General features: G+C 36.6%; 1 protein-coding gene across 1 annotated transcript in view; it reads right to left on the reverse strand.

The window, feature by feature from the left end:
- Positions 1 to 14,228, reverse strand: part of FIG4 (FIG4 phosphoinositide 5-phosphatase) — a 70,508-nt gene that overhangs the window by 23,653 nt on the left and 32,627 nt on the right. Inside the window, exons 16-20 of the mRNA XM_062632541.1 lie at positions 11,574 to 11,740; positions 4,837 to 4,975; positions 2,320 to 2,378; positions 1,179 to 1,326; positions 209 to 292 (exon numbers count right to left, since the gene is read on the reverse strand). Coding sequence (XP_062488525.1) covers positions 209 to 292; positions 1,179 to 1,326; positions 2,320 to 2,378; positions 4,837 to 4,975; positions 11,574 to 11,740 — 597 coding nt within the window. The remainder of the gene's footprint in view (positions 1 to 208; positions 293 to 1,178; positions 1,327 to 2,319; positions 2,379 to 4,836; positions 4,976 to 11,573; positions 11,741 to 14,228) is intronic.

Genomic DNA, 14,228 nt, shown 5'->3' on the forward strand with positions numbered 1-14,228 from the left:
CAAGTCTGAATAAAGAATTCCCAGTGTCAAGTAAGAATCTCAAATTTGATATGATTTTCAAAGTATACAATTCTACACTATAACACCAATGACTTATTTCCCATGTAACAGAAAATATGCTGCAAAGACACACACAAAGAGTTTATATATTTGCATTACTACTTCACTACTATTAAAACTAGAACAAAATTTTGTATTTTGGACTTACTCCAACACTGATTTTCCAGTTTCATCAGGTTTACGAACAGTAAATGGACTTGGATCAATCCCCACATTCTTAGGCATAAAGTCTCTGGCAAAAAAGAAAGGAATAACTGTTCATAAGTGGAAGTTTTAAAACTTCGTGGAAGAGCCACGATCTAACATCTCCCTCTGAATTAAAAAAAAAAAAAAATAAATATATATATATATATGTATATATATATATATATATAAAATAAACATCAAGTTCTAACTTCATCATTACCAGTTAAGAGTCATGTAAATATTACCCCCCAGGAATTTAAAAAGCTTTCAGTTGCATTTAGTCCCATGAAACAACTGCAAACATTACCACTTGTCAAGGAGGCTCGAGCAATCTGCTCCATTCCCCTGATGAAGAAGCCCTGTAACTCTGCTATATTGTTTTCAAAATGCTGCCAACACCCAAATTGGGTCAAAAAGCTACATGAAACATAACCTGCCTGGAAGACTTTAGCTAAAGTGTGATTAAGATTATTCTCAGAATATCCATCTGATTGCTGCCAACAACAAAACAAAACCACAACCAAAACTATCTGGCCAGCTGTGAGAAGCTGATGAACTGAAGAAAACAATTGTAAAATGAAAGCCAAACAATTAGAAAATAATTGCTTTGAAGGAAGCCTCTGCGATCCGAGTCCACAGAGAAAAGCTCATTTCTCAGCCAAGTGCCCAAACATTTGGTATCCCCTAATGGAAAATAACTGGAAACTTAAATGCTATCTTATTCGAATTTTTTTACAGTAGCATTCCCATTTCAGTACTGTGATTTAGTTTCTACGTTTTCTAAATTTTTATCTTAAAAAAAGTCCCCAGAAAACAAACAGTTGCCAAAACTCCTCTTACGCAGATGTAACCAAATACATCAAATGTACAGTTAATTCACACCAAATCAACTTCCAGTTAAAGATTTATAGTCACAAAAGAACCCAATATACCGTGTAGAGTTCGTCATTGCCAAGCAAAAGGTCTCATCAAAACTGCTCAACTCATATGGCCGAAAAAACTCGTTGTGTATATCAATTTCCTCTTCATACTTGTGGAATTTCTTCACTGTCAACTTGCGTCTGTTTTCAGGACATGCCACTGGGGAAAAGAAAAACAAAATAATCTTTATACTAACAATTACTGACTCTGCAAATTCTAAACAAACAGCAGCCTCCTTACCTAGCCACCCTAACGGGCATTTTCCTACAGACATATTCATAGAATCATAGAATAGTTAGGGCTGGAAAGGACCTTAAGATCATCTAGTTCCAACCCCCCTGCCATGGGCAGGGACACCTCACACTAAACCATGTCACCTAAGGCTCTGTCCAACCTGACCTTGAACAACGTCAGGGATAGAGCATCACAACTTCCCTGGCCAACCCATTCCAGTGCCTCACCACCCTAACAGGAAAGAATTTCCTCCTTATATCCAATCTAAACTTCCCCTGTTTAAGTTTTAACCCATTACCCCTTGTCCTGTCACTATAGTCCCTAATGAAGAGTCCCTCCCCAGCACCCCTACAGCTCCCCTTCAGATACTGGAAGGCTGCTATGAGGTCTCCACTCAGCCTTCTCTTCTCCAGGCTGAACAGCCCCAACTTTCTCAGCCTATTTCCCTCTAAGACAAGAAAATATGACATGAAGAAGATGCATAGAACATCTTTAATAAATATGCATGATCAACCACCATAAATTGATTTCCCTCCATGACAACAATTCCTAATAAAACAGTATCCTGGAGAAATAAAACACACCAGCTAATGTAACGACCACCATGGACTATAAATATATGCTAAATATAAGTTAATAAGTTAAAAAAAAAAAAAAAAAAAGAAGTGCACCCTCAACACATAAACATATGGAGGTCAAGTTTTAGCCAGTTAGGTGCCTTGCATCCTGCAGTTAAAAAATCATAGTTTACTGGGGGTAGGTGGAAGGGGGAATAAACAAAGAAGGTATTTAGCAATCACTACTGAAACATTTATTTTTTCTTCAGATTGGGGATCTAAAGCAGTTAAAAAGCATTTGTGACTAAAACTTCTTTTTGTGAGATACACTGTTAAGGCAAGGAGCAAATGTAGTTCCTACCTTCATCAAAAGGAAGAGGTAAATGCTGTAGTACACCTGTTGTCCACCAGTAAGTATAACTGTACAGGAAAAACAGACACTCAATTGATAGAGCAGGTTTGATTTGTATCCAGTCTAAACGTTTACACATAACAACAACTATCCAGCCACAGAATGTCACTTCAGTAAGCATTACTTTATAAATCAAGTGTGGATATAGGATTTATTTCAACAGGCATCCTTCCTACTATTCTGCTCTCAGGTAATGAAATTTAAAACACATGAATGTCAATACAGGTATAGAGGCAAGAATGGTTTGTATTAGGTGCCTACCTCTACAGTACAGAAAGTTCTCAGTACACATAGAAGATATTTACATATTTCTCTTGTTTTGGTTTTCAAAAAAAAAAAAATAATCACCCCGTACTCCACCCACCACTTGTCATTCAGATCCTAAAATTTAGGATAAGGGTATGAAGAAATGAAGGTTAATGATAATAAAATCAGAAGACTGACAAAGCAGCTGACTTCTGCACATCAAAATTTACTTTAATATCCTTTCTAAATTATTCTGATAGTTTCTTCTGTTTCATTGCTTCAGATGAAAAGAAAAACATTTATCTTCATTGATTTTTTATTTCAAATATGTATGTATTAACAATATTGTAAGGGCTGTAAAAGCATCGTGCACCATGCCCAGAGGTAGACCTGTTAGTGGGACTTAACAAATGGTGGAGAACAGGCAGGGCAGCACACTTCAATCATATCAACTATATATGTCAGAGAAAGAAAGGAATGAGTTACACCTGACAGTCCCATCTCCTCTTGCAGCACTGTATCAGGTCATGCTAGCAAGCCATTTTATCCAGTACTTTCAGAAACTGTGCAGACGTACCCAGTTTTGCTGGGCATTTTTTTCAGAAATGGTACGTAATATGGTAACAGAAAGTCTCCTTTTCCATATTCACTGTCCTTTCATGTGAATTACAAATTATATAAAAAGTAGTATATGAAACTCATTATGAAAGCTCTTCATTCTGAGGGAGAGACAAATACAATATAGGAAATGCACAGATAGTAAAAAGATGTTTCAATGACAGGAAACAACATCTTCCTTCTTCCTCTATCCTTGATTTCATTATGAGTTTTCATTATTTCCTTTGTTGCTGTGACTAAGGAATACAAAAGAGGCACTGCACAGAGAGGCAGGAAGAAGTTATACAAAGAATTTGTCCAACAGTTTGATAGAAACCAAAAATTACTTAGAAGAGCATTTTTCACCTTACTACTTATTAGATGGAGGTGTCATTTTGTTCGTATAAGAAGACATCTGGTTGTATATTATAAGCGCTCAGAAGAAATTCTGGACAGAATGAATAATTAACAAATAAATGAAGAATACCATCAATTTATTTTTTTTAAATGTTCCACCTCATTTGAGAACAGTATCTGTGACTAACAGACACAGTTTTACAAAGTAAATGATGACAGGGAGACCAGGACATTCGTATATTTGAATATATCAGATGAATTAATTTTTGACATAATGTTCAGAACCAGTAGGCAACAAAATTAAAGTTGCATGCTTCATGTGTGCATGAAACAGCACTTGGCTGTATAGCTGAGATGAGCTAGCATCCATAGAAGCCACAGGAGGCAATACAAAAGGACTGAAATTTAAAAATGGTCATATAACATGCCAGCTGCCACAATGGTTTAATGGAATAAGTAGTCAACAGGGCATGAATGCACTGTTTAAACCTTGCAATTTTCCCCAGACAAAAACCTAAATTCAGATATTCGGATCTACCATTCGTAATAGAGCTTTAAGACTCACAGAATGAACAAAGACACAAACAGCACAGTTCCCAAGAGAGATGGTTTAGCTAACAAGTAGTACTGTTTTTTTTCTTAAAATGGATTTTTTTTATTCCCTTACACACAGTATTTATAATCCTTAAAATTATGCCATATTGTGAAGTGCTCTAAATTACTTTAAAATCTTTATACTTTAGCGCTATTACTTCTACATCTTACAGCGCAACTACAGTGGAATGTAAATGAAGAAAAATAGTCTAGACATGGCTGAAAAGGTGGTAGAAAATCATGGGCATCTCGGTATACACAGCTGCAGACTAAGTGCATTACACACACACAAAAAGTTATCCTCATCACCTAATCTCAAATACAACAATTTACTAAATCTAACCATCAAAAAATACACTTGCATATTGCTTAATGAGACATTGGTAACTGTATTTTGGTAAAATATTGAAGGCCTTTCACACTGCATGATAGAAACTTATATTAAATGAAATGCCTTTTTTCTAGTAGAAAAAGAAAACAACATACTAAACCAAAACCTTCAAAACACCAACATCCAACAGTTTTGGTAATCTCTTCAAGGTCTGGGTGTTCTGGGATTTTTTAAAAAACAGTAAGCAAGCGTTTGACAGGCTGACCAAATTATTTTGTTAACAACACATTTTTTCAAGTTCATTAGAACAATACCAAACAGAAAAACGAACAGCAAAATACCTTCGCCTGATCTGTGACAGACTGAGGGTGTTCTTGTGATGCAAATAAAAATCAGTGGGAAGTTCCCAGAGATGTGGTTTTCCTTCTGTAGGCTTGAATACTCCCAGAAAGAGATTGATAGAATCTTGCCTGTCTGCATCTGTTAGACAAGAGATACACTTAACACCAGGAACACTGCAGAGCACAAGCTTCATTCAGACATCAGCTTGTTTATGTTTGCTCCTCACAGAGCGTGTATGACTTCTACAGGGACCTCTGGGTTTCAACCACCATAATGAAACTTCCTTTAGACCTGAACTTCTGCCGCACATGGGGGTGGTACCATTAGTGCCTCTTTCCTTGGCTTCTCTCACAAGGAGCTGAGGCAGCAGCTCTGCTTAGCGGCTTTGCAGAAGCAAGACCTCATGAGGTCTCCCACCTCTGCATATATATGTGTATGCAGGAAGCATGTGCTTGTATTGGAGAGTCTGACATATGAATTTACTGCAGTTTAATTAACAGAGGAATGATTTAATGAAGTTAAACAGTATCCAGACAATACACAAGTTTCCCACACAACACACAAATTATGAATTCTTTCAGGTTTTCTAGCCAAAACATAATCAGCAAAATGATTAAACTTCACAAACACTTTCTAATGATTTGGGCTTTTTTTCCTGTTGGCTTAAATTATCAATTTCTCTTGCCATATTCTAAGCTTCATCAAGGCCAGTGCTAAAATCCAGTAGTTACATACCATGGTAGATGAAGCAAGACACGAAACGTTGCTCACTTGCATCTTTAAAACCTCTTTTGCTACTTAGCTGCAGATCGGATGAGTTGCAACAGTTATGAAGAAAAGCTGGAGTCAGATGCGGGCTTGGGGGTGGTGAACTGTGATAAAGACTTTTGCAAGCACAGTCCTAGGGGCAGAGGAAGGCTTAAATGCAAAGAAGCTTCAGATAAGGGGAGTATGTGGAGAACTATTCGTGCCCTGAGGAATTAGCATGTGGAAAGCCCTTGTCTCCCCTCGTTTGCACTTCAGTAATCACCGGACAGGCATAGTCCAGACTAGTTCAATAGACAGTGTTACTCCTTCAGTTCTTTCCATATTTCAGAAAAAGTATTCTGACAGCTGAGTGTCCTTTTAGCAACACACTGCATCAAAAAGACGAAGTGAAGTCTCAGTATACCAGGAAGCAGGCAAAAGAAATAGAATCCACAAAGCACCAGTATGACAGCAAGGACGAAGTTGGTTCCTGTCTACCACTAAAATTTCAGTCAATACCTCTTTCTCTCCAAAATTCAAATGTCTCTTTTCCTCTGTGCAACATATTTTTTACAGGGAATTAAGCAAATGAAGTGCTATGTAGAAATTTGGTGACAATATGGTTATAGAAAAGTATCCTATTTTATGGAAGCACGCATATATGGAGGTCAGCATTTGGAAGGGGAATCTTCTGTTTAAACAGCCACAGGGTGTAAAACAGGTCAAGGCCTCGGGAAAAGGGAAGAAAAAGGCAAACCTCTAGATGTAACCTGGCTCCCCTCCCCTACTTGAGGACCTTTCATCCGGAACATGACTTTTTTTCCTTTTCTATCCACTTATACTCCCATACAGATACTTCTGCTGTCCCTCCAGAGCACTCTTGCAGAAAGATACTTATTCTACTTTCTTTCTTGCTCCTTACCGTTTCAATTTTCTAGGAGGATCGCTTTATGAACATTAACTCTTCTACATAGTAATACTCAAAAGCATATGTAGGTCCTTATGGTTTGTAGGCCATACTGTTTCTGCAATGTAGTGTCACAGTTTAACCAAGACATAAGGAGAGAATTAGGAAGGCTGGGAACAGTGCAAGAAAGCTATGCAAAACTCAATAAAAAGCTCTGGAAAAACAAAAAGATTGTTGAAGACACTGAGAATTAAAAAAAAAAAAGTCAAAAGCAGTAACACGTATTCTTTCTTCCTGGTAAGTTATTTGTTTAGTGGTTTAAAGAAAGCGCCGAACAAAACCCAAGAAAGTTCTCTAAGCATAGAAACCGGAGGAGCCCTGAAGACAAAATTAACATGAGCAACAGGTTAAAACTGATAGTAATTTATGAAAGCCAAAGGCAGAGATAAGCCTCCTTTGTTCATTTACCATTGTTTCACCTGCCAGGAACGGAAGGTATACTGACACTGTTAACTAAATAACTATAAAACAATTAAAGTAAAACAAGATAATTCAGTTAACAAACTATGTCACTACTTATATGACAGATGCTAAAATTAAATAAAACTAAATTAAATTTCTTCTGTGGAAAACAGCTTGAATTTAAACTCATACCAAATGAATTAACCAATTTGTTGTCTGAAATGGTCAATAGCAGCAGTTCATTAAATCCTTCTTACCTTGCTTCATAGCAAAAGAAAAAAAGACTGGTGTTCAAATGTTACACTGCAAAAGGACTCAAACTCTCTTTTGCATTTATTGTTTCATTTATGCAGTTATGTTTTTAAACTTAACAGAAATACAGGACATTTATCAGAAAAATGTCTTCCTACTGCATGCTTCCTTTAGCATTAAAGATTCTTTGTAATCAAGTCTTCAAGCAGGCACAACCATGTGACTGGAAAAGCAGATAGTTAACCTAAAAGGTGACAGTCCTCCCCCTGCCTTACTTTAAGGGTTGAACAATTTAATGACTTAATTTTGAACAAAAATAATGAAAGCTTTTGTCTTTCTTTGAAATGCTGGCCAAAGAAAACAGGATATTGAGCTTTTCAGATCAATTTTCTTATTTAGATAGAAAAAAAAAATCTGTTTTCAAAAGTAAACAAATAATCTGTCAATGCACTGCGGAGCACAGACAAAAGTGCAAAAAGGTTTTCTCCCTTCATTGTTAGCACCAAACGTTGTAATTATGTACAAGCAAGTAAAAAGACTGCACTGATTTTTCAAAAGATACTGCAATGTACGTGTATACTGGCACATTTTTAAGACCGTTTGAGAAAACAGGAACTGAAGGGGCCATTTAATTGAATTAGTCTAAAATAATCTACTGCTCTCAATCTGAGCTTGTAACTGCAGTACATGACACATTACTAGTCATGGGAGATTCAACACAATTGCAACTAAAAGGTTATAGTAATTAAGTTTACTTTTATTGAATGCTACAAGGTAGTTTACTATACCCAGTCTTGTTTGTGGATAAATAAATTATCCCAGAAGCTTATTATGCATGTTGCAACTCTTAGAACTGATGCCTGCAACGTCAGGTTACTTTCTAAAAGGCATAAAAGCTAGAAAGGTATTATTTGGAATACCATTTCCTACTTTCTGAGGGTCACAAATGAAATAAAAATGTTAAAATTCAACTAATCAGAATTCCTGCCAGAGAGGGTGTTGAAGGAAGACCTATATTCTTAGCTAGATTACGTTCTTTTTTCTGATACAACTCCCTTGCTTATAACCAGTTTTTTTTAAATCAGAAGTTGACTACCCAAACTACACCATGTCCACTAATATTTTAAAATGCCATAACTAAAAACATGCATGAAAAAAAGCCAGAATTTTTGCCTAGTCCTGTAAGATTTTTTTCAAGTCACCATAAAAATGATTGTCCCATATTTTTAGGAGGAAACCCAGGTCTTCTTCTAAGTTTCAGTCACTAACTTGATTCTGAGAACATTATTTTAATTCTTCACTCTTCTATTATAGAATCATAGAACAGAATCACAGAATAGTTAGGGTTGGAAAGGACCTTAAGATCACCTAATTCCAACCCCCCTGCCACGGGCAGGGACACCTCACACTAAACCATATCACCCAAGGCTCTGTCCAACCTGGCCTTGAACATTGCCAGGGATGGAGCATTCACAACTTCCCTGGGAAACCCATTCCAGTGCCTCACCACCCTCACAGGAAAGAATGTCCTCCTTATATCCAATCTAAATTTCCCCTGTTTAAGTTTTAACCCATTACTCTTTGTCCATTCACTATAGTCCCTAATGAAGAGTCCATCCCCAGCAACCCTATAGCCCCCCTTCAGATACTGGAAGGCTGCTATGAGGTCTCCATGCAGCCTTCTCTTCTCCAGGCTGAACAGCCCCAACTTCCTCAGCCTGTCTTCATACGGGAGGGGCTCCAGTCCCCTGATCATCCTTGTGGCCCTTCTCTGGACTTGTTCCAACAGTTCCATGTCCTTTTTATGTTGAGGACACCAGAACTGCACACAATACTCCAAGTGAGGTCTCACAAGAGCAGAGTAGAGGGGCAGGATCACTTCCTTCGACCTGCTGGTCATGCTCCTCTTGATGCAGCCCAGGATACAGTTGGCTTTCTGGGCTGTGAGCGCACACTGAAGCTGGCTCATGTTCATTTTCTCATCGACCAAGACCCCCAAGTCCTTCTCCACAGAGCTGCTCTGAATCTCTTCTTTATATCTCTTTATATAGACAACGTACTTCAAATTTATAGGTACAGAAAAATCTACAGAAAAGCTAAGCCACATATCATGAACTAGGGTTGAACTGCATTCAAAGTTACCTTTCTTACAAGTCCAAGGCTTACCTATTAGATTACCACCTTCAGGCAAATCACTTAACTGATACTTGTTTTACTTTTTCCTCTTCTGTACAACTTAATTAGTAATGATTATCCAAGGCACTTTGGGGTCAACAGATGAAACAATTTTCTTAAAAATGTAAATTATTTTTAGAATAATCTATTTTTTACCATAGACAGAAGAGTGTGGCTGAGTGACGTATTTAGGAGGCACTGTTAGCAGGCCACATTGTCTTGTTCTGAATCTGATACACCATGCAACTTCAAGCACATTTTCTGAGTTCACCATTAGTACATAAAATTCATAAGTATTAAAAATGTTTCTCAGATCAGAAACACAAGTTCTGCCTCCTGGACTGCCTGGCCCTCAGATTTTTATTTATTTATATTTTAAAGTATGTAACAATATTAAGTTACATACTTTAGAAACTCAGAATCTTGTTCTAAAAATACTTCCTTCATCTCTGCTTTCTACAAAAATTTCAAGAATAAAATGATCTTTCTCAACATGTCACATTAACAGGCTTGCAGATGACAGCTGAACAGGCAGTGTTGTAGAGTGGACTTTTAACTTCATACTAAAAATGCAGTAAATACAACATTGAATGCCATGTTTCAACGACGCAATCTTCAAATCCAAGAAATGCATAAACCACCAAAAATACATGACTCAAACATGTTCAAAACCAAAGCCATCAGTAAATTGGGGAAAGTGTGCAACAACTTTATGAAAGTTTCATTTTTCATACTGACCTCATTAAAGACTGTTTCTATATTCAGCTACAAGTTCACCAGGGTGACAAAATGAACTCTTTCATTGTGTATTCCTTCTTTTTGTAACACCTTTTCCAGGACAAATTTTTTTATTACTAAATCACATGTATAGCATGACTGTCCTTGTAAGCAGACCACAGCGCCAAATGTGGATCTAGCACTTTACCCAAGCTTCCATCTAACTGTTTAAGTGGCTGGCATACAAGTGAACAGCTTCAGAGATCTGTTTCATCTTGTATTTATTGGTACAGGTGATACCCTGCAAGTGTGCTTCCTTTTGCTCATAAGAATTGATGAGGTCATGCCTTATTGCCACTGCAAACAATAAAAGACCGTATCACTGAAATAAACAGGCTTGCCATTTCTCATCTAATTTGGGCAAATACAATACACAAATTACATGACCTACATCCAGAAACAGTACTTTAACCACTATGCTCTCACCTTTTGTTGCATACACAGAATTGTCACTAACAAAACCAGTAAATTCAGCCAAAGAAATCAGAGATTAGTGATGTATTTCTAGCCAGTGTCCAACTTACTGGTTTAAGCTCATATAGTTTCTATATAATTGCAGTCTACTGGAAAAAAAAAAAAGCTACATCCTTCCCTGGCTATGCAGCTTTTGTGAAAAAGAATAATAGAGGACTGACACAAAACTTAGAACACTTAGAAGCACTCAATGTTTGTCATCTGGACATTTCTCATACTACAACTTCTAAAAGCACTAAGCATTTTTTTCAGCTATTTTGCAATGGCTCAGCATTTTTCAAAGAGATTTTTTTCTTAGCAATGTTATACAGAACGAAGTAGAACAGTATCAGTGACTGATGCAAGCTAGTAAAAGCAGTAAGTTACTATTTTACAATTTCTTTAACCCCCCAAAAATAGGTTGTTTACTTTGTTGATCTCACTTTTTTAATTTAATTTTGTCTTCTCTAGCACAGATCCAACAGTTTGGAACTTTCATTCGTACAAAACAATTACATGCATCAGACTTGCATTTTGTTTGAAGTCCTGAGAAATATAAGAAATACTCCATTCAAAAGCATTCTACTTGTGTTTAGATTTACCAGTTTCCTTTTATTTGTTGAAGTCATTCTGCCCATCACTTTAACAGCTCTGTAACAGCTACCTGCTTCTCTATTGATCTACAGATGCCACTGACACTGTCAGTGCCACATGTATACGTTTCCAAAATACTTCTTACATCATTTCACTTTTATCAAATAATGCTGCATGCTACAACGTGCACTTGTGTAGGATATAAATACTTCATCAAATCAGAACAGCCATCAGATCTTACCAAATTATTTGGAAACTATAATACAGAGGATCTCTGTCGTAAGATCACAGTACGGATTATTGAAACATCACAAGTAAAACGCTTTTTAAATAATGGCTTAAGAAAAAGGCACTTGAAATTCAATTTACCTGAGAAAGCATTACTATAGTATCTTGAGAGTGTTTGCATAATATCTTTGGAATGCTGAGTCCATGGAGCTATCTTTCTATAGGTTTTTACTCTGTGGACAAGCTGAGAACCTCCATATTGCAGAGAAAGTGTGTCTCCATGATCTTCATATAATTCCTCAAACAATCTGAAGGAAAAGCAAAATGTCTTATCTATCAAACTAATGAAAAAAAGTTTTTTAGAAGAAAAAATAAAGTACTGTAATTATAAAGTTTTTCTGTTTAACAAGCAATGCATTTTCTTCTCCTAAGTACTTCTGCCAGTTTACAAAAACTGGTATTTCATTAACTTGATAGTAATGAAGCTATTAACTTACAAAAACTGAAATTTCAAGATCTGTCTCTATTCTTCATTCAGGTAAGTATGCGGACATTTTATTCAGATGCAATAATCACTAAAAATCATTAGACTTAGATTTTCACTAATTTATAATGTATCAGAATGCGCTCACACTACAGAATATACACTTCTGTAGATTCAAGAAGATTAACGTGTCCTACTATTGTGCAGAGGGAAAACAAACTGTACACCTTCACAAACTAAGGTATTTTAAATACACTAAATGGGACAGAACACTTCAATATCTCAAGGCTATATTTACTGTCACAGCCACTGGGAATGAAGTTATCATAATTTTCCCCAAATCTCCCTAGTTACAATAATGACGGCTGAAAGGCACAAACTGAATAAACATGACTTGTAAGAAATGTGAATGGCAAATACCGTTTGCTGGAGCTGGAAAAATATGATGTAAGAAGAAGGCAAGAAAGAGTTGCCTGCTAAGATGAACAAGGAGAGCTGGCTAAAACCAGGAGAGTCCTCTATCATTAAGAAGTTGACAGCAGACTCCAAACTGAGAGCAATCCAATTAGCAAAAATTATCAAGAGCTCCCCAGCAATGACAAAAACCACAGTCCCAGAAAATAAGGCTATCCTAGTCCAGAAAATAACAGATTGAAAAATGCTTCTCAGAAATGGAGAGTAAGGTCTTGCTTGAGGAAGACAATGACAAGCATAACATCTTACTAAAAGAGGCTGGAATTTTAGTTAAGAGTCAGCCAACTAAACCAGGACAATACAACAACAACAACCACCACCAAACCACAACCAAATCTGTGAAAACGTATTTCACATGAATATAGCAAAACACAGTAACTCAGGCATCCGCACAGGATACACTGTAATACTTAAGAAGCATAAAGGAGAGTAGAAACAAAATAACTACAAAAATAAAAAAATGATCAAATCAGCAAAAGCATCCATGTGACTGAAGTCCTCAAAGGTACTGAATGAAGAGCACTTATCTGAGCAGCCAATCAATTTCTGTAAAAACAAAACACCTGTCCTAAGTTTAAGCACAAAAAGATCAATTAGGAGGAAACATCTGCTTATTAACTTAACCCCCCCCCCAACAATAACAACAGCAAACCAAAATACAACAGAAGAAATAAACTAAACCACAAATTGTTCAGAGCTCATGATATCATATATGATAACTTGTTTTGTTTCTTTGGGTTTGCTGGGTTGTTTTGTTGTTGTGTTTTGGTTTGGGGTTTTGTTGTTGTTTTTTGTTGCTGTTGGTTGGTTGGTTGGTGTTTTGTTTATTTTGTTGGGTTTTTTCAATACAAGCAGAAGGACGACTGGTCAACTAAAAGTTAAAAACCTGATTAAAAAACTGGCAGGTAAGATGATACCTCTCAAAAATTTCCCAGTCAGCTATGGAGTATTGATGAATCAATGACCTTGCAATAAAGGTTCACAGAAAACAGCCAACTTTAAATTCATTAAGGACACTGATCCACTTGATTTGGAAAAGACTGATAGAAACGAATTACCCTTCCGTAGCCTCAAAATATTAAGCCTGCAGTCAAATTGTGGTTTTCTGTAGAAAGAGAACTTAACTGCATGTGATAAAATGAGCTGCTAAGATACACTTTGCCTAGGAAATTCTCTACATAAGACAACAGTTAAAGTGAAAGAATCAGAAATACAGCTTGCAGAAATGGTCTTGTGCAACAAAGTCATTAAGATCAATCTGGCTAGACACAAAATTGGACTGTTCAAGATGCATATCCTGTTCATATCCTTCATATGCCCAAGCAAAATAAAATGCTGACTTCAGAAATCTAGTTCAAAAGATATCCTAAATTGTAGCCAGCCCATGAGACCACATGAGAGAAGTCAGAATTATAAGGACAGTTAAAGAATGTGACGAAAAAATGTTGTTGTTTTTTTTTTCAGACACATTAGCTAAATTAAGGAAGACAGACTGCTACTGATTACCCCATTTGGCCAGTTAGAAGAGTGTAAATGAAGAGAAAGTATACAGGAAGCACATACTCAATGCAATGCAATGCAGGGAACAAGAACGCAGGAGCCCAAAGTGAAAGACTGCACCATAGAGACAGTATAGCTAACACATGCTTGTGTTCAGGATTTGTTGCGTTATGGAGAATTTTTTAATTATTCTGAATACACTAATTCAGAAAAAAGTCTTAGATGACAAAATCTGTTTCAGATAGATATCTATTGCAACAGAGAATAAAAATAAGTCAAATGCAGGCAGATGAAAGCAACTTTTTATGCCAGGCTAACAGCCATATTTCAGAGAGATA

The sequence above is a fragment of the Pezoporus occidentalis genome, unplaced genomic scaffold (genome assembly GCF_034315485.1).
Source record: "Pezoporus occidentalis ecotype Australia unplaced genomic scaffold, CSIRO_AGI_Poc_V1 ctg39, whole genome shotgun sequence".
NCBI lineage: Eukaryota > Metazoa > Chordata > Aves > Psittaciformes > Psittacidae > Pezoporus > Pezoporus occidentalis.